General features: G+C 43.4%; 1 protein-coding gene across 1 annotated transcript in view; it reads right to left on the bottom strand.

The window, feature by feature from the left end:
• Positions 1 to 1,629: 1,629 nt before the first annotated feature.
• NFYC (nuclear transcription factor Y subunit gamma) overlaps positions 1,630 to 19,934 on the bottom strand; it is a 542,726-nt gene continuing 524,421 nt past the window's right edge. The window contains exon 8 of the mRNA XM_044083683.1: positions 1,630 to 2,382. Coding sequence (XP_043939618.1) covers positions 2,266 to 2,382 — 117 coding nt within the window. The 3' untranslated portion in view covers positions 1,630 to 2,265. The remainder of the gene's footprint in view (positions 2,383 to 19,934) is intronic.

Raw genomic sequence — 19,934 nt, 5'->3', positions numbered from 1 at the left:
ATGAACTGACTTCCTGAGCCCACTCAGTAGTCAAGAATTACCATCACCAGTGTATGTCCAGCTCTGTGCCTACAAACGTAATCCTCCAAAATGTAATCAGAAAGTATTTCTCCCAATTTATGGTTAGCCTTGGGACTACAACCATGCCTGCAGCCACTCAAATAGTGCTAATAGGAAGTCCTCTAATGGTGTAACCAAAACCACTCTCTAACCAGGATAACAAAAAGCTCTTTCTGCAGCAGGACTCCAGTCTCCAAGACCAGCACCACACTGAATATTCTGGACATTGAAGAAAGCTCATACAGCAACACTTTGACTGAAAGGGATGACCTTTAAAAGCAAATGCATTAATCTCCTGTGTGTATCCAACACAGTAATGCGGCAAAAGGCTTCCATCATGTTAAGTGACAGCATCCAGCCACCCTGCAGCAACAGAGGCATAAGCCCAATGGAGGGTCACCATCCAGAAAGTACAGATGTGTTAGGAACTTAGCATAAATGTAGACAGTTGAGTAAATAAACTGCTACAGTCTTCACTTTTGGAGATATCCTGCATGCAGGTAGCCCAAATGGCTGACTATACTTCCCGAGCTTTACTTTCCTCCTATCATTGTTAGATTTCCTAAATCTGGTGATCTGTACTCCCTCAGAAATGTAGCCCAATAATGGAAAGAAACTAGAGAATGGATAAGCACGGCTGATAACTTAACACTTGTTCGAGATGCTTTTCTTGGCACTGGGCTTTGACAAATTTTGATTGCTACAGATTTCAGTAGTCTTCAATCCCTGTACAAAATAATGAATGTTAAAAATCGCGTCTTAAAGTTTACTGGTAGTTAACAACTGTACATGCTTTTTTTCTTTCTTGTATGTGTCATCCTTTTCTGAAGCACAAAGCCTAATCTTACATTTAACACCGTAATTGTTCCCACATAAACAATAACTTCACTACCTTGAAAGCTGGTTTCATACAGTGGGAGTCCACTATAAAAAGAGTCCTTTGACCAGTGGACCCTCCAGGACAACCAATCCTATAAAAGATACAATGACAATAACACATCACATAGCTAAGACTTATACTTTGCTGAATGCACACTACTTTCTGCAAAAGGGTGAAGTGCCAGATTTAAGTAAAACAAACAAAGCTTTGAACTCTTGAAAACCTGTTACAATATTTAAATACAATAACCCAGATACCTTCAGTTAAATCAAATGAAAAGAAATAACTAAAATATGAATAAAAAGAAGCCATACTGTCACTAACTCTACTGGAATAAAAAAATATACAATTAGAGAATTTTATTTTATTTTTTTGTCTGGTTAGAGCTTTTGGCATTTCTTTTTTAGCTGCTACATATATTCGTTTTTTTCTTACAAAGCTTCCAGCATCATTTATACAAAATAAGGTCTATAAACAAGCAAAACAATTTGATAAACACTGAGGTACTAGGGAACATCTGAATATCATTCACCCAAGCAAATGTAGGAGTAAATTCCTGTTCACATACACTTTACTGTCTGAATGACCATACAAATTTTGTGAACATGAATTTTCTCACCAATCTTTAAAACATTTTAACTCTGGACTACAAATATTGTAAATAATTTAAATGTATGGACACAGACTACTTTCAGGTTGTGCAAAAAAGTTTACTGCATGTTAATGCAACTGGTCTGAAGTATTTTACAGCATCTCACAGTTAATAAAATACACATTCCATCTCATGATCTTTAAAAACTTGGCTAGCCCATGGTGTCAAATGGCTAGCTTTACAAGGTTAGGTGTATTAAAAAGTTTTACATGCTAGAAATGCCCTATAATACAAGTTTGTGTTTATAAACAGGGACTGCCTTTTCAAAATTTTAGATAAGCAGATCATACATAACTACAAAGGAATTGTACTTTAGACACACTATACAAACTTAAGTATGCATGTTGTGTTTTACTTACACTATGCCAAAACTAGAATTACTGATTTATACATACTGCACATCAAATTGGAAACAGAAAAGAATGTAAAAACATTTTTTTAGAGTTTTCCAACAAAACACCATCTAACATCTGGAAGAGGCTTTATACTTTTAAATCAATGATCTGTTCAAAAACACCAACAGCATTTTTGTTTAGTCTGTTTAAACCCAACTGAAATGGGTATATGTAGTGCACAACAGTGCTGCCTAGTATAGGCTCAATATAAACACGACTGTACAGGAAGTGAAGCAGCAGAACTCCTTTACACATTTTTCCAGTCCCGGTCAATCTACTCATTCTCCTGTGACCTGAGTGGTCTGTCCATCTGCTGTCTGATTAGTGGACTGGATAAACATAGGCTGGGTTATGTCCTGTCCTGCAGGCATTGTCACTTGCTGAATCTGGTAAAGCTGCAAAAATAAAATAAATAAATTTATAAAGAAGAAATATCACATCTAACGTTTATCCTGGTAATTTTCATCCATGACAAAAATCTATAAAAATGAAACTCATGGCATTTAATATATCAAATGTAAAAAGTACAAAACCAACTCGATCTCTTTCAAATGCACATATGAAAAATTACAGACCAAGCTACTAGAGTAATCTAGTTGTACAGGAAAGTGAAATTCAAGCAGAAAAATTACCACTTTAAACCTGTACAAGCAAATGCTCTATGGACAGACATAGAAAACTACACTCGACTGCAGCGTTTACCCTTCAAGTTATATACTTTCTACATACTCCACTGGAATTCTCATGGTTTTGAAATCTGGCATATTCAGAAAATGCGTTCATAAACCTTAATCATGTGGCACTCATGGTACCAATGCTTTGTATCACATCTTAATTTTAACTCTGGTGTTCCGTGGGGCAGGGCTGGTAACACCAAAACAGTTAGCAATTCAAAAGAAAATTAGTATACCACAGGGAAAGACCTTGAACACGGTGTTGCTCTCCTTGTGTAAAAACAGTGTGGTATGCATGAATTCCCATACCAATTACTCCACTCCAGGATCATACACAGTCCACAGACAGTACATCAAGAGTATGAGCCAATCCAAAGGAGAGGAAGCTGTATGTATTCAAGCTGCCTACTGACATATCCCTTTTGTGACATCACCAGTCCTCCTCAGTTACTGGCAAGAGACAGACAACTCTGCTACACAGCAGGAAAACACCTAGTGGCAAAACAGTCACCTGCAGTGCAGAAAACAATGCTACCACACTCAAATTTGTCCTGGTCCAACACAATGATGGTTTCAACCTTGCATCAACTTCAGGCTACGCACCACCAGATACCCCACATTACCATATTATGGTGATAACCTTAGGTCCACCGTCACCCCTAAGGAGTCAGTTTATGAATGACTCCCATATATAACGGTGGAGCAAAGTACAGAACACTAAACCTTACAAGTAACAGTATACCTTATTATGCTGCCTTGCTCTGCTACACTATGTAGCACCATCATCTACAACAGCACAGGAAGGCTTCTGGACCTCCTCTGATCACTGAGCTTACCCTCACGGTGACTCCACTGACCCAATCTTTCCCTTGGGAGAAACCCGTGACTTAAAGTTGTTCTTTTAGGAAGTGCTGACTGAGTGTACAAGTAATGGTACAGCCAAATCTGCAGGAATTGGGATTTTTCAAAAGAGCTAGGACCCCCCCCCCCCAAGCTCATTATCATCCAAAGGATTGGCATGCAATAGCCCTTTGCAATGCGTACTACACTTCCCCATAAAGGGATTAATTGGCCTTGTCCCTCTTGTACACAAACAGCTCCCATGAGCCCAAGTCTCCATCAGGGATTCTACCATAGACTGAGAGCCAACAGGTACATGCCTTTCCCCTTCCACTGAAAGGGGAGGAGTGAGGGGCAAGCAGGCATAAACCCTGTCATTCTTCAACATGAGTTTGAACTAATGATCAAAACTGGGCCAACCAAGTTTTACTTAGGGCTTTACATTTCTATGCCAACAATGTCAGAGTGCAAATTATACAGTAGTGTACTATGATCTTGTGTGCTTTTCACAAAAATAGGATGCATATTGTACCCTGTTTATTACCTTAATAAACGCCCATGAACAACTACAGTTCATGCAGGCATACCAAACATAGTGCACATGATGCATGAATACAGGACTTGCTACCAATGTATTGATACAAACATTTTAAATGCATAGCTATATGCATTTACAGTTTCTGAATAAGGTTCAATGCATATGCACACATTTTTGAAAAAAAAAACATATATAATATACATCAGTTCACAAAATGCTTATGACTTAGGCTGACAGAGCAGTAAGAAATAAGGATCTGCTTTAAGAATGACAGGTTACTGGTCCAGACACTTGAGCAGCACATGAACTATGCAGTGAACTTTACTAAATACAGAAGTCTCTTTGATAAGGATAGTAAGGAGCACATGGGAGTCAAGAGACCATCCTGCTAGAGGCAGCTTCCATTAAGGCAGACAAAATTTATTTGCTACACTCGGACTCCCATCTTATACATCATGTACCAGAATACTTTTCTCCCCAAATCCACTAAATGCAGCTGTTTTCTGATGGACATAAAAATGTCTGGTTACGTTTACCAAGGTCATGAGCAGATGCACTTAATATGTCCTCTGATCTATGAAAGTAAGTCTCACAGGCTACATGATTAAGTTTATCCTCTCTACCAATATGCACTCAAATTTCTTCTGGAATATCTCACACAAGTGGGCAGGTATGTTCACGATAATGCATGATGACCGCATAAGAGCGGTTAACACCCCCCCCCCCCAACACACTTCTATCAATCTGCCTTCTTGCCAAGAGCAACCACTGTCCTTTGAAAATCAAAAACAAAAATGAAGACTTGGAACACCAACTGCTAACAGAATTAAAGTAAAATATAAATATAAACTTGCATAACTTAAAAGATTCTAAAAGTCAAATCCAGCAGTAGGAACTGGCTCCTTCAATGGGAAGAAGGGTGGCTAACTGACAGAATAACTGAAATATTAAAAAGTACATGACATAACTAACATCAAAGATCTTCCATGATGGGTCCTAAAATTGGACTGATTACCTAGGTGAAAAACATTGAAAAAAGCAATTGGAAAAACACGACCAGAAGCAGCAGGAATGCATAGAACTGTGGAACACCAAGCCAACAGGGCCTGACTCCAAAGCATCAAGATTGAAGGGAGCCTAGGAAAGGAATGATGAAGACCCCAGTGCAAAGTTGAACAAATGATCAGTGGGGACAAATACTCTCAGAGAAGCACATTAAACATTCTGAGTCAACAGGCAGAACATATAATTGTATCAAAAGACCAATCCTCCCCCACCAGGGAAAGCTTTCCTCTAGGCAAGCACCTGGGAACACACAGAGTCTTATCCAGAACCCAGTACTTCAGGGGTGATAATCCCACTGGGAAGCAGCAGCACTCTTGGAAGTGAGGATCCCTCCCAATTCTCCCAGGTTACAGACTTGCCTTGGGGAATGTGAGGAGGAGGATTAACAAAAACAAGAGCAAGAACAAGTTCAGTATTCAAGGCTGAAAAGGAGATCATCTTCCCCAAATGCAGAGAAAAATTCCCTTCCAGATCTCAGAGTATTGGGATACTACTGGAGGCAGAGTTACCACAAGTGGAATTCCAACTGGATTAATTTGACTACATGGCCTAGGCTACACTACCAACTAGAATGAGAGATGAATCAAAAGTTCAAAACACTTAGAAGAAAGAACCTCCGCAACAAGCAAGGACAGCACTTCTCACATCAGCAAACACTAACCAACGGCCAGTGAATTCCTACTTGCACCAAAACTCTTAAAGGAAGAACATGCCCCCAATTTCACAATGAATAAAGACAGGAATCAACAACCAATGTCTAGAATACTGGAAGCATGCAGCCAAACCATAGAGTAGTCTGGCAGTTAGAAAAGAGGATTAAAGCTCTAAGCTGTTAACGAGCTCTTTCACATAGCTAAGGCTACAGTGTTTGATTTGTTCTATCTCCATCGGTCTACTGTGCGACTCTCAGCAAGTCATTTGGCCAAACAGTGCATCTGAGATACTTGTGTCCATTGTGCTTACCTGGTTAACAAATGCGCGTGCACACACACACACACACACACACACACACACACACACACACACACACACACTACATACAAAGTAAAAGTCAATACCATGAAGACACTCTCCCACCTCTGCACAAGTAGAAACAATTCAGCAACTCCCATCTCCTACTGTGGACACCAGCCATAGGATGACAGTACTCTACTTCTTTTCCCTTATGGCTGGTGTATCTGCAAAGACAATCAAATGAAGAAATCACACTGACTAGGTATCCAAGGCCTCCCATGCCACCAAAATCAAGTGCAATCCACCCCTCCCCCGCCAAAAAAAAGGTAGAAAGAAATGTACTTCTGTGTCTGTGAATGGACTATACTCCGCAACAAACAGGATTAGGAATTGGAATGCCCTAACCCAAAGACTTCAGCTGGAACAAACCTCCTATCAGGGAGACAGAAGGCCAGAATAAGAACTATGTCCAAGCCTTACCTGGCCAAGAAACAAGCAATCAGACTAGGGACTGGAGCAGAACCAATCACACTTGTGGAGGAAAAAATAAGGTAACCTCTCTAACAGAGGGGTGCAAGCAATCAACCCCTCTTTGTAAAAGCTATTGCCCCTATGAGGACATGAAGACCTCTTGGCAATCAATTTCTCCATGAGCAGCAGGTATCTCAAGAATGTAGATGTCAACCCTTACCAAAAATAAAAGGGACTGAATGACGTCTAGCAGACAAAGATCCCTCTTGAGCCTCTATTCACTAGAATTTAAGAAGCAAAAGGCATTCAAATAGAATGGCAACCTAACAGACATGGTTGTTCAGGCCCAGAGAACATATATTGATCCCACCCAGAATATAAACCCAAGGAGACAACTCTTCCAAGTGAAGAAGTTGGCATTGAACCAAGGAGTAATCCTTAAGGTGAGAGGCCAAAGATCATCTCAGCACCCGAGGAAGACTCCTAAAAGTACTGCAACTGCAGAATACAGAGGGTTCCGATGGGCAAGCTCCCCTTACCCAAGGAACCTAAGGTAGCCACAGCCTCCCCTCCACCCAGGGTGGAGACAAGAGTCCCATTCTCTTTAAAGATCATGTGCCAAGATTTTTGTTACCTTTTCTTTTTGCTATAATTATGCTCTCATTATGTACAATGAGCTTTCTGATTATAAAATAAATAGTTTTTACTTTACTTTGTTGCAAACTGTGCTAAGTACAGTAAACTTGTATTTGGATTTACTGTAGGCTGAGCAACCGTCCAGTTACTTCCTGATTCCATGTCTTGTGGCTTAGAATTCATACAATGTAATTAGCATATAGAATCTAACACCTTGTAGCAAGTAGATGTCATTCTATATCACTGTTGCTGCATTCTAAATAGAAAGATCTCCTGCCCAGTGCAGTCCAATGCTCGGTCAGTATCTAAAAGTCTAATGATACTGTATGCGCCGTACGTCACACTTAAGCTCCCCGCACTGAAAGCAGGGCATAAAAGGGACGTATGGATGCAACTATCCAGAACTTCTGTCACCTGTTCAATGCCATTAGTGCCCGTTCAACGCCATTACTGCTAGTTTCTCTGAAAGCCTCACTACTGTACTGAATACTTATCTGCCAGATAAGTGCCCCATTTTTTCTTGGTCTTGTATTTTATTTTGCTATCCAGAGTTCATGTCATCCAAGAAGAGAAAATGTCAGCATGGGGTTTCCTATAAGGATGGTCACAAACAGTTTTTTTTTGTTTGGGTACTTCCCATGACCACACGTCTTGTAGTATCTGTAAGGCATTTGTGTCTAAGACACTCAGAAGCCATTTGTCTTCCCTGGCAATTTACCTGGAAAACAAACGCCTTTAACAGTTAGCCCAGGGTACCATAGCAGAATCCTTTAACCCCGATTTACTCTTGTTAGGTAAGAGGGCAGCCCAGAAGTCCCGGACAGATTGTTTAGCTGTCCAGCCTTTACTGGACGACCCCTAGAAGTGGGTAATAGCTATGAAGGTCACTTGGCATCTACATCAAATTCCTCTGCCTCAACCCTGTCGGAGGCCGGCATGTATCCTTTCTGCACAATCTTGGAGGCTTTACAGGCATCTGCTCCAAATGTCGAGGGGGAACCGCAGTCGACTATCTCGGAGGATCCTACAGGGATTCTGCAGATACTGGTCAGGGAGGAGGTTCTGGGGTCTCTTATTGAATCTTGCCAAGGGTTGGAATCTCTGGTATTTATTAGGGTTGATGTCCCTTCCAAGAAAACACAAAAAAGTAAGCATGTTTCTGTATGTCCTGAGGATCCTCAAAGGGAACAGCAAGAGTTTACTCAGGGCTTGTTTTCTGTTTTGATAGCCCCAAAACCTCCTCAAGGGGCCTTTACCCCTTCTGAACTGCTTAGGGAAAGCACAGTTGTGTACACTTACTATAAGTGTAGATGTTAGAGTGTATTCACTGTTGCAGTCATCACATTTGGGTAATCTGCCTGCAGGTTGCCCTCAGTCAGCCTGATTAACAAAGTCTTAGGTCCTGCGTCAGTTGCTGTCCCTTCCTCCATGACGTCAGGTCGTCAGGGGTATAAAACATGTAGCCGACGCCATTACATCAGTTTTTCTTGCCCCAGATGTCAGGTGCCCCCCTAATGGGAAGCAATTAAACATAAAAACACAAAGGTATACCCTCCAACAAAAAAGCAAATACACCAAAAAGTCTTTTAAGCATATTAAAGGAAAGTAGAGGTATAGCCAAAAGAAGTTAGGGGGCAGGAGGGAGGGTAACCTGGACTGCAACAGTGAATACACTATCATCTTCATTTATGGTAACTGTACACAAAGTACAGTTGTGTACCTACCATAAATGTAGATGTTCAAGTGTATTCACTGTTGCAGTCACTACACTTGGGTGATCCTGCTGGCAGGCTACCCGCAGTCGGCCTGAATTCCAAAGTCTAGGTCCGGCATCGGTTGCTGTCGCCTCTTCCCTGACGCCAGTGTGCCAGGGGTACAAAGGATGCAGCAGACGCCATTTTCTTCAGATTTCTTGCCCCAGATGTCAGGTGCCGCCAAATTGGTAGGCTGAAAATTATGTCATTAAGTATGCATGCACAAAAATAAACATTTCCTTCATCTACAAGCAAATACACCACATAGGTTGTACAGGATAGAGAAGTACAGATAAGTCCCAGCAAAGAAAAGGGGGATGGTGGGTGGGTAACCTGGACTGCAACAGTGAATACACTCGAACATCTACATTTATGGTAGGTACACAACTGTACTATGTTCATCGTGTTTCACTGTTGCAGTCATTACACTTGGGTTGAATCCCAAAGCTGAGGTTGGGTGGCTGGGTCTAAATAGGATTAGGAGAGGCTCTAAGGCCCTGCAAAACTGCAGTGGCAAAGCCTGTTCTGGATTTAGAGTAGAGAGGTAAGTGGTAGTGCTTGGTAAAGTGTGCACTGAACTCCAAGTTGCAGCCTCTAAAATGTCTTTGGTTGGTACTCCTCTGAGGAAGGCTGCTGCTCTGGTTGAGTGAGGCCTAATGCCCTTAGGCACTGATTGCCATGTTGTGAATAGCAGAAACGAATGCAGTGGCCTATCCATTTTGAAATAGTCTGCTTTGAGATAGCCTTTCCTTGTGATCCTGCAGCATATGCTACTAAGAGTTGCTCAGTCTTTCTGAAAGCTTTAGTTCTGTCCAAGTAGAAGCGCAGCTGTCTGTGTATGTCCAAAGAATGCAGGAGTCTCACCCTTATTCTGTGGGTTTGGATAAAAGGTAGGCAAATGAGTGGTTTGGTTAAGGGCCACACTGGACATTACCTTAGGCATAAATGTCGGGTTCGTCCTCAGAGAAACCCTGTCTGGATGGAAAATGATAAAAGGTTCCACAGCCGTGAGTGCCTATAACTCTGAGACTCGTCTTGCAGAGGTTATTGCTAGGAGCAGAGCTGTTTTCCAAGATAAGAACTTTATTTCATATGTATTGGCTGGCTCAAAAGACGGCAGTGTAAGTTTTTCCATGACATAATTGAGGTCCCATGCAGGTATTGGTGCTCTCCTTGGAGGTCTTATGTTTTTGGCCCCTCTGAGGTACTGTCTTACCAACGGATGTGAAAAAAATTGGTGGTTCCGTATTGTAATGAGCTGAAATGGCAGAGGCATGGATTTTAATTGATGAAAAGGATAGGCCTTTGTCCAGCATCTCAGTTAGGTATTGTAAAATCTGAGGAATATTTGGTACGAACGTGTCAATTCCTTGTGCCTGGTTCCAAGCACAGAATCTTTTCCATTTTTCTGCAGAAGATTTTCTAGTAGTGGGCCTCCTGGCCTCCAAAATAACATCCATCACTGCTTTAGAGAGAGGTGTGTTCTGAATGGCTACATTATCCGCCATGCTGCCAGATTTAGGGTTCTGAGATGGCTGTACAGGATCTGATTGTTTCACTGGGTCAGTAAATGAATTAGAGGCAATGTCTAGGCTGGGCCTTGAAACAAGCTCTTTAGGATTGGGTACCAGTGCTGGCGGGGCCAGTCTGGAGCAATCAGAATAATTTTTGACTTTTGTCTGACCTTTAGGAATACCTTGGGGAGGACAGGCAGAGGAGGAAAGGCATATACTGTTAGGGATTTCCAGCTGAATGATAGAGCATCCACTTTCCATGCTTGCTTGTGATAAGTCCTTGTGCGGAATCTCTGTAGTTGGCAGTTGTGAGGGGAGGCAAATAGATCTATGTCGGGGCATCCCCATTTCTTTATTATCAAGCTGAAGACTTGTGGATCCAGTTTCCACTCGTGGGGATCAGTGAGGTTTCTGCTTAGTTCGTCTGCCAGAGTATTTTTCTTTCCTGGCAGGAATTGTGCTTGCAGGTGTACTTGATAAGTCAATGCTGTGTCCCACAAAGTCATGGCTTGTCTGCAGAGGGGGTAGGAATGAGTGCCTCCCTGTATGTTTATGTACCACATGACTGTAGTACTGTCCACCCTTATCAGTAGTGGTACTGGATGGAGTAGATCCCTGAAAGCTGTCAGGGCATTATGAACAGCTAGAATCTCTTTTTGATTGATATGAAGATGCCTTTGGCTTGTGGGCCATGTGCCCTGAATACATTTTCCTGCCATGTGGGCCCCCCAGGCATAATCTGAAGCATCTGTTGTTATTGACTGCCTGGCTGTGGGTAGGATGAATGGCTGTCCCTTGTTGTGGTGACAGGCCTGTGCCCACCATCAAAACTCCTGTTGCAGGCAAAGAATTAGGGTAATTAATGTGTCCAGGCTGTGACAATGTTGAGTCCAAACACTTTTTAGATACCATTGTAGTTTCCTCATATGTAGTCTGGCATATGGAATTAGCAGAATGCAGGGATGCCATGAAGCCCAAAGCCTGCAGAATTTTTCTTGCAGATAACTGGGTCTTTGTTGCCAACATTTTGAAGTAAGAAGTCAGTTGCCTTTGTTTGTCTGGTGTGAGATAAAGTACAGTTTTGTACCTACCATAAATGTAGATGTCCGATAGGTATGCATCTGCAGTCCTAACATATGGGTTGTCCTGCCTCAGGCAGCCCTTCGGTCGGCCGGATTCCAAAGTCTGGGTCTGGCCTCGGCTGATGTCGCACTTCACCCGACGTCATAGCTGCTGGGGTATAAAGGCATCAGCCGATGCCATTTTCCTCAGTGTTTCTTGCCCCAGATGCCAGGAGCCCTCTAGGAAGGCTAAATTTGGATAAATGCAAATAATTCCAAACAGTAGAGAGCAAAAATTATATATATATATATATATATATATATATATATATATATATATATATATATACACACACAAAACAAATACACCATAATAATTTCCCCCAGCTAGCTAAAAGAGGGATAGATGCCCTAGGAATACCACAGAGGGGAAGGAGGGTGGGTAATCCTGACTGCAGATGCATACCTATCGGACATCTACATTTATGGTAGGTACAAAACTGTACTATGTCCTTCAAGGATGCATCTGCAGTCCTAACATATGGGTAGAATACCATAGCCAAACTGGGGGAGGAGGCACTAAGATAAAGATGGTGTAGTCAAGATCCCTTGCAACACAGCAGTTGCAAAACCTGCTCGGGATCTGGAGTACAAAGGGAGGTTATAATGCTTGGCAAATGTATGCACGGAGCTCCAAGTAGCAGCTTCTAAAATGTCTTTGGTAGCCACTCCTCGTAGGAAAGCTGTAGTGGTGGCTGTAGCTCTTGTGGAATGAGGTCTGATATTTTCAGGAGTTGTCTTTCCATGAAACGAGTAGCAAAATCGGATGCAATTTCCTATCCATTTTGAGATTGTCCGTTTTGAAATTGCTTTTCCTTGCATTCCTGTTGCATATGCTACCAGAAGTTGGTCAGTTTTTCTGTTGGTCTTAGTTCTGTCCAGATAGTAGCGTAATTGTCTGTGCACATCCAAGGTATGTAGCAGTCTTCCCCCCCCTGTTCTGTGGGTTGGGGAAGAATGTAGGTAAATGAATCGCTTGGTTCAATGATACTCTGGAGACCACTTTTGGCATAAAGGTAGGGTTGGTTCTCAGAGACACTCTATCCTGATGGAAGATAAGGAAGGGCTGTACTGCCATTAATGCCTGTAATTCAGATACCCTTCTTGCTGAAGTGATTGCTAGCAGGAAAGCAGTTTTCCAAGACAAGAACTGTAAATCTGCTGTTGCTGCTGGTTCAAAAGGGGGGAGTGTCAACTTTTCCAGCACAAAGTTGAGATCCCATGTAGGTAAAGGTGGTTTCCTTGGAGGCTTTACGTTTTTGATTCCTCTCAAGAACTGTGTGAGTAGAGGATGAGAAAAGACAGGAGGATCCATGTTGTATTCTGCTGAGATTGCTGATGCATGAATCTTAATGGAGGAGTAGGACAGGCCATTGTGGAACAGTTCTGCTAAGTATTCCAGGATGTTTTCTCCCTTTGCTGCACTCCAAATGAGGTATCTTTTCCATTTGGCTGAATAAGTTTTCCTTGTGGAGGGTCTGCGAGCCTCCAGGATAATGTCCTTAACCCTCTGAGATAAATCTGGGTTATTTTGTTTTATGCAATATTCCAAGCAGCTAGCTGCAGTGTTTTCAAGTTTAGATGTAGGATCTTGTAGTTGTTCTGTGTTAGAAGTAAGGGACATAGAGGTAGAGGCCGCCATTGCATGTGTCCCAGACATGCTTCTCAGTAGCGGGTACCAATGTTGCCTCGGCCAGTCTGGAGCTATCAGGATTACCCTTGGCTGATCCTCTTTGATCTTCAGTAGGACTTTGTACATCAAAGGAAGAGGTGGGAATGCATATGCTGTCAGGTTTTCCAGCTGAAGGAAAGGGAGTCCACCCTCCAAGCAAGTGGGTGATATGCTCTTGAGCAGAATTTCTTCAATTGGTGGTTGTGTGGGGAGGCGAACAGGTCTATCTCTGGTAGTCCCCATTTCTTTGTTATGGTTTTGAAGATATCTGGATGCAGCATCCATTCGTGAGCATTCGTGGTAGTTCTGCTTAAGGTGTCTGCTAGTGAATTTTCTTTTCCTGGTACAAATCTGGCCTGAAATTGAATGTTGAGATTCAGGGCCACATTCCACAGGTCCATTGCCATCCGGCATAGAGGATATGAGTGTGTACCTCCCTGTTTGTTGATGTACCACATGACTGTGGTATTGTCCGTCCTTATCAGCAGGTGACCTTGTTGAAGGAATGGTCGGAATGCCTGGATTGCATGTTTCACTGCCAGCATCTCTTTTAGATTTATGTGTAGATTCAGCTGGTCTTGGGTCCATAGGCCTTGTATGCACTTGTCCAGCATGTGTGCCCCCCAGCCTAGGTCTGAGGCATCCGTGGTGATGGTCTGGATTGGATGAGGTTTGTGGAAAGGCAGTCCTCTGTTCAACTGACAGGCCTGAGCCCACCACTGGAATTCTTGCTTCAGGCATGGAATTATTGGAATCTGGGCTTCTAGACTGTGCTTGTGTTGAGACCATACATTCCTTAGGTACCATTGCAACTTTCTCATATGCAGCCTGGCATGCGGAATCAATATTATGCAGGATGCCATGTAACCCAGGGCTTGCAGGACTTTCCTTGCAGTAAGCTGAGTTTGTGTTGTTAATGTCATGAAATATACTGGTAGCTGCTTTTGTTTTTCTTCTGTGAGAAAAGCCATCTGAGTTGATGTATCCAGTTCTGCACCCAAGAATGTTATCCTTTGGGATGGTACTAGTCTTGATTTTTGCATGTTGACTGTGTATCCCAAGGCTTGCAGCAGTTGTATGACCTTTTCCAAATCTTTTGTTAATTTTGCCTTGTTGTCCGCTTGTATTAGGCAGTCGTCCAGGTATGGGTAAATTTGAATTCCCTGAAGCCTGCAATGAGCAATTACTGATGCCAGGCATTTCGTGAATACTCTGGGCGCAGTAGATAAGCCAAAGGGCAATGCTGAGAATTGATAATGCTCTGATCCTGCAAGAAATCTGAGGTGTCTTCTGCAATCTGGTCGTATAGGGACGTGCAGGTATGCCTCCTTGAGATCTAGAGTCACCAGCCAAGACTCCTTGCCCAGCATGGGAAGAAGTTGCTGGAGGGTCAGCATTTTGAATTTTGGAACAATGAGGTATGTGTTCAGAGCGGACAAGTCGAGAATAGGTCTCCATTGATTTTCTTTTCTTGGTACAAGGAAAAGCCTGGAGTAAAATCCTTGGCCTTGTTCCATAGGCGGTACCTTTTCTATAGCTCTCATCCTTAGTAAGTTGTTGATTTGTCTTAGAGCGTCTGTTTTTTGGCTTGGTGGTAGGTTTGGCATTCCTCTCTTTTTTGGTAGAGTGTGGAAGTGAAACCTGTAGCCTTTGTCTATTGTTTGTAAAGTCCATTTGTCTCCTGTAATGTAATGCCAGTTGTTGGAAAATAAAGCTAGTTTTCCGCCCAAGGGTGCTTACAGTTGTTCCCTGGTAGGCGGAATCAGAGCCAAGTCATTGTGTCTGTCCTGTGGAAGTGGTTGTAGTTGAATCTGTGGCAGTACTTCTCTGGTTGGTAGGTTGCCACTGACGTCCCCTGTAGGCATCCCTGGATTGACCTCTGCCTCTTGGGTGTCTATTTCTGCCTCTCTGTGCTCTGGAGGTGTCTGGAAAGGACCAATTCTTCGAAGGCCAATTTCTGCTAAACCTCGGAGGTTGGACCTGTAAGAAATCCTTGACTGTTTGGACAGATTTTGCTTTTTCCTCCACCTTCTTTAGAACCTCCTGTGCAGGGGAGCCAAACAAACTTTGTTTCTCCATAGGAGCATCTAGGAGTTTTGACTTAACACGGTCTGGTAAGGATTGTTCTTTTAACCAGGCATGCCTTCGAATCACTGTTTCAGTCATAGCTGATCTAAAGGAAGCCTCCAGTGCATCATAGCCATATTTTAAGAAATGGTTACTAACCTGCTGAGAGTTATGTACCAAATCCTGAAGGGACTTGAGGTCTATAGGTTCAGGAGAGGACAGTTTTTTATTTAGCTGGTCTAACAAAAATTCCTGGTACTGAATCATGTGAAATTGACAGTTTAAGGCCCTGGCCGAAAGAGTAGCAGAAGTATAAACCTTTTTACCCCATCTCTCTAATGCTCTAGATTCCCTTTCAGAGGGGAGAGGATTTTTGGCAGAAGCAGCTGCCACAGTTTTAGGGCCCTGTGAAATGGTTTCAGGATCTGCAACAGGAGCCTTATACAAATGGTAGTGTGTGTCCGGGACCCTGTAATATCGGTCAGGCTTGGCAGGGGCCGGAGGAAGAGAATCAGGGGCAGTACAGGCATCATTATATGCATCAACAACTGTTAGTACTGGAGGAATGGCTAAAGGCCTATGCTGTGGTAAGTGTAAGAAAGTCCTTAGCCTTTTCCTTGAATCTGAAAAATCCTGGCCCTGCCATTGAAAGTGTTCCTTCATAGCATGTAAGGTTTCCCCAAAGGAAAATTCTTCAGGAGGAGAGGCAGAAGGAATGGAGTCTTCTGCATCAGAATCCTCATAAGGAGAATATGGGCCTTCCTGAGGGTCTGAGATATCTGAGTCATCCGAGGAATAGTCTGTAGAAACAGGTTCCGGGGGTTCAGTCCTAGGCCTCTTATTTGGAGGGGGTTGAGAGGCCCTGTCTGGGTGAGGTTGGGATCCCCCGATCAAAGAAATGAGATCCTCAGCCAGGCTGAGCATTTGAGAACTAGAGGTAGGCCTGTGTGAGGGAGTTTTAGCAGGTAAGGCCTTAGAAGATTTAGCTGCTTTAGCCCTGGAAAAAGCCTTGATAGACATAGATGCAGGGGGCCTAGCAGCCCCACGTGCAGGGGTAGATATGTCTAAAGGAATAGTATCTGACAAATCCTGGGTGCTTGCTTCTGTAGGGGCAATTTCAGTAGCCGATTCAACCAAGCTCTGTGAAGCCTCGGCTATCGGAGGCCTGTTTTCGGCTGAAGGAAGAACCGAGGACTCTGTTTCAGCCGAAACAGAGACACTCGCGGTTGGCCTAACCGTGGTTTCAGCCGAAACAGAGTGTCGGTCCTTTTCCTTGCGCTTTTTAGCTAATTGTGTAGTCTGAGTCTCCGACGGCATTTTGTATGCAAAAGCAGGACCAAAAAACTCCTCTGCAAACTCCGACCGACGTCTAAGCGTCCGTCGGTTGAAGGAAGCACAGGCTAAACAAGCTGATACGTCGTGGTCCGGGCCTAAACAAGGAAGGCAGTAAGAGTGGAAATCCTTATGAGGTATTTGTTTCCCACAAGTTAAACAATTATTTACTTTGTCTGACATCGGCTGAGGCAAGAAAGAGTCCCCAACGGGGTACTTAGCTTTTTAGAAGTCTTCGGTAGTAGAAACCTCTGGATCTGACCGACCGGCACTTGCGAACAGCTTCTGCTTCGGGCACCGCCCGGCAAGAAAGACTGAGGAAAATGGCATCGGCTGATGCCTTTATACCCCAGCAGCTATGACGTCGAGTGAAGTGCGACATCAGCCGAGGCCAGACCCAGACTTTGGAATCCGGCCGACCGAAGGGCTGCCTGAGGCAGGACAACCCATATGTTAGGACTGCAGATGCATCCTTGAAGGACATCCCATCTGGGCAGTTGTATTTAAGCTTGCACACAGGAATATTATCTCTTGAGAGGGTACTAGTTTTGATTTCTTTTTGTTTACTGTGTACCCTAGGCAAATTAGTAATCTTTTTACAAACGCCAGATGCTTTAGTAGAATGTCCTTGTTCTCTGCTTGAATAAGGCAGTCGTCCAAGTAAGGATATATTTGAATTCCTCTTTGTCTGCAAAATGCAATTACTGGTGCCAGGCATTTTGTGAAGTCCCTGGGCGCAGTAGATAAGCCAAAGGGCAGTGCAGAGAATTGGTAGTGCATCGAGCCAGCTATGAATGTGAGGTATCTTCTGCAAGATTGTCTGATTGGAATATGCAGGCATGCCTCTTTTAGGTCCAAAGTTACAAGTCAAGCCTTCTTGCCCAGCATGGGCAGAAGCTGCTGCACAGTCAACATTTTGAATTTTGGGATGTCCAGAAATGTATTTAGAATAGCCAGGTCCAGTATTGGTCTCCAGGCTTTGTCTTTTCTGGGTACCAAGAAAAGTCTTGAGTAAAATCCTTGTCCCTGCTCTTGCTGTGGTACTTGCTGAATGGCCCTCATGTTTTTGTGCCTCTGCCCACTGATTGTGTGGCAGGTCTGGCATACCGTTTGCCCTTGGCAGGGTGTGAAAGTGGAACCTGTAGCCCTGGGACACTATATTCAAGACCCATTTGTCCAGGGTGATCATGTGCCAATTTTGAGAAAAAAGTGCTAGTTTTCCCCCCAAGGGGGCTGCCAAAAAATAATTGCTTGGTGCTGGCAGAGGAAAGTCACTGGGACTGTTTCCTGTATGGCTGTGATTTGTCTTCTCCGCTTTTGGAGGTAGAAGTGCCCCACTGTTTAGGCCTGTATGAGCCCTGGGGCTGGGATCTGCGCCTCTGGGGCATCTGTATCTGCCTCTTTGTGGCCTGTCGGACACTGGAAAGGACCAATTCTTTATAGGCCAGTTCCTGCTAAATCTGGGTGGCTGTACCTGTAAGAAATCCTTTACTGTTTGCATAGATTTCGCTTTGTCCTCCATTTTCTTCAACACCTCCTCTGCTTTAACACCAAATAAGGTATCATGCTGTAATGGAGCATCTAATAATTTTGCTTTAACATGATCAGGCAGATTCTGTTCCTTTAACCAAGCATGCCTCCTAATGACAGAACCCGTAAAGTACAGTTGTGTACCTAATATAAATGTAGATGTTCGAGTGTATTCACTGTTGCAGTCATTACACTTGGGTTACCCTGCTGGCAGGCTACCCGCAGTTGGCCAGAATTCCAAAGTCTAGGTCCAGCGTTGGTTGCTGTAGCCTCTTCCCCGACGTCAGTGCGCCAGGGGTATAAAAGATGCAGCCGATGCCATTTTCTTCAGTTTTTCTTGCCCCAGATGTCAGGTGCCCCCAAATAGGTAGGCTAAAAAAATTATACCAAGAAGCATGCATGTACTAAAATAAACATTTCCTTCATCTACAAGCAAATACACCACATAGGTTGTATAGAACAGAGAAGTACAGAAAAGACCCAGCAAAGAAAAGGGGGATGGTGGGTGGGTAACCTGGACTGCAACAGTGAATACACTCAAACATCTACATTTATGGTAGGTACACAACTGTACCATGTTCATCGTGTTTCACTGTTGCAGTCATTACACTTGGGTTGAATCCCAAAGCTGAGGTTGGGTGGCTGGGCCTAAAGAGGATTAGGAGAGGATACAAGGCCCTGCAGAACTGCAGTGGCAAAGCCTGCTCTGGATTTAGAGTAGAGAGGTATGTGGTAGGCTTGGTGAAAGTGTGCACTGAACTCCAGGTTGCAGCCTCTAAAATGTCTTTGGTTGGTACTCCTCTGAGTAAGGCTGCTGAAGTGGCTGCTGCTCTGGTTGAATGTGGCCTAATGCCCTTAGGCACTGATTTGCCATATTGCGAATAGCAGAAACGAATGCAGTGTCCTATCCATTTTGAAATAGTCTGCTTTGAGATAGGATTTCCTTGTGATCCTGCAGCATAAGCTAAAAACAGTTGCACAGTTTTACTGAAAGCTTTTGTTTTGTCTAAATAGAAGCGTAGCTGTCTATGTCCAAAGCATGCAGAAGTCTCTCCCCTTTATTCTGGAGATTTGGATAAAATGTTGGCAAATGAATGGTTTGGTTAAGAGCCACACTGGATACTACCTTTGGCATAAATGTTGGGTTTGTCCTTAGAGAAACCATGTCCTGATGAAAAATGATGACTGCTATTAATGTCTGTAACTCTGAGACTCTTCTTGCTGAAGTTATTGCTAGGAGCAGAGCAGTTTTCCATGATAAGAATTTTATATCAGCTGTATTGGCTGGCTCAAAAGGAGGCAGTGTGAGCTTTTCCAAAACAAAACTGAGGTCCCATGTAGGCACCGGTGCTCTTCTTGGGGGTCTTATGTTTTTTTGCCCCTCTGAGGTACTGTCTTAGTAGTGGAGGAGAGAAAATAGGAGGTTCCGTATTGTAATGAGCTGAAATGGCAGAGGCATGGATCTTAATTGATGAGAAGGACAGGCCTTTGTCCAGCATCTCAGGTATTGTAAAATCTGAGGTATATTTGGAAAGTACAGTTTTGTACCTACCATAAATGTAGATGTCCGAACAGGATAGCATCTGCAGTCCTAACAAATGGGTTGTCCTGTCATCAGGCAGCCCTTCGGTCGGCCAGATTCCAAAGTCTGGGTCTGGCCTCGGCTGGTGTCGCACTTCACCCGACGTCATTTCTGCTGGTCTTCGGGTATAAAGGCATCAGCCGACGCCATTTTCCTCAGTGTTTCTTGCCCCAGATGTCAGTTGCCCTCTTGGAAAG

The sequence above is a fragment of the Protopterus annectens genome, chromosome 9.part0, assembly GCF_019279795.1.
Source record: "Protopterus annectens isolate FY-2018-M chromosome 9.part0, PAN1.0, whole genome shotgun sequence".
Taxonomy (NCBI): Eukaryota; Metazoa; Chordata; order Ceratodontiformes; family Protopteridae; genus Protopterus; species Protopterus annectens.
The sequence above is the reverse complement of the archived record's forward strand: the minus strand, read 5'-3'. Positions and strand labels throughout refer to the sequence as shown.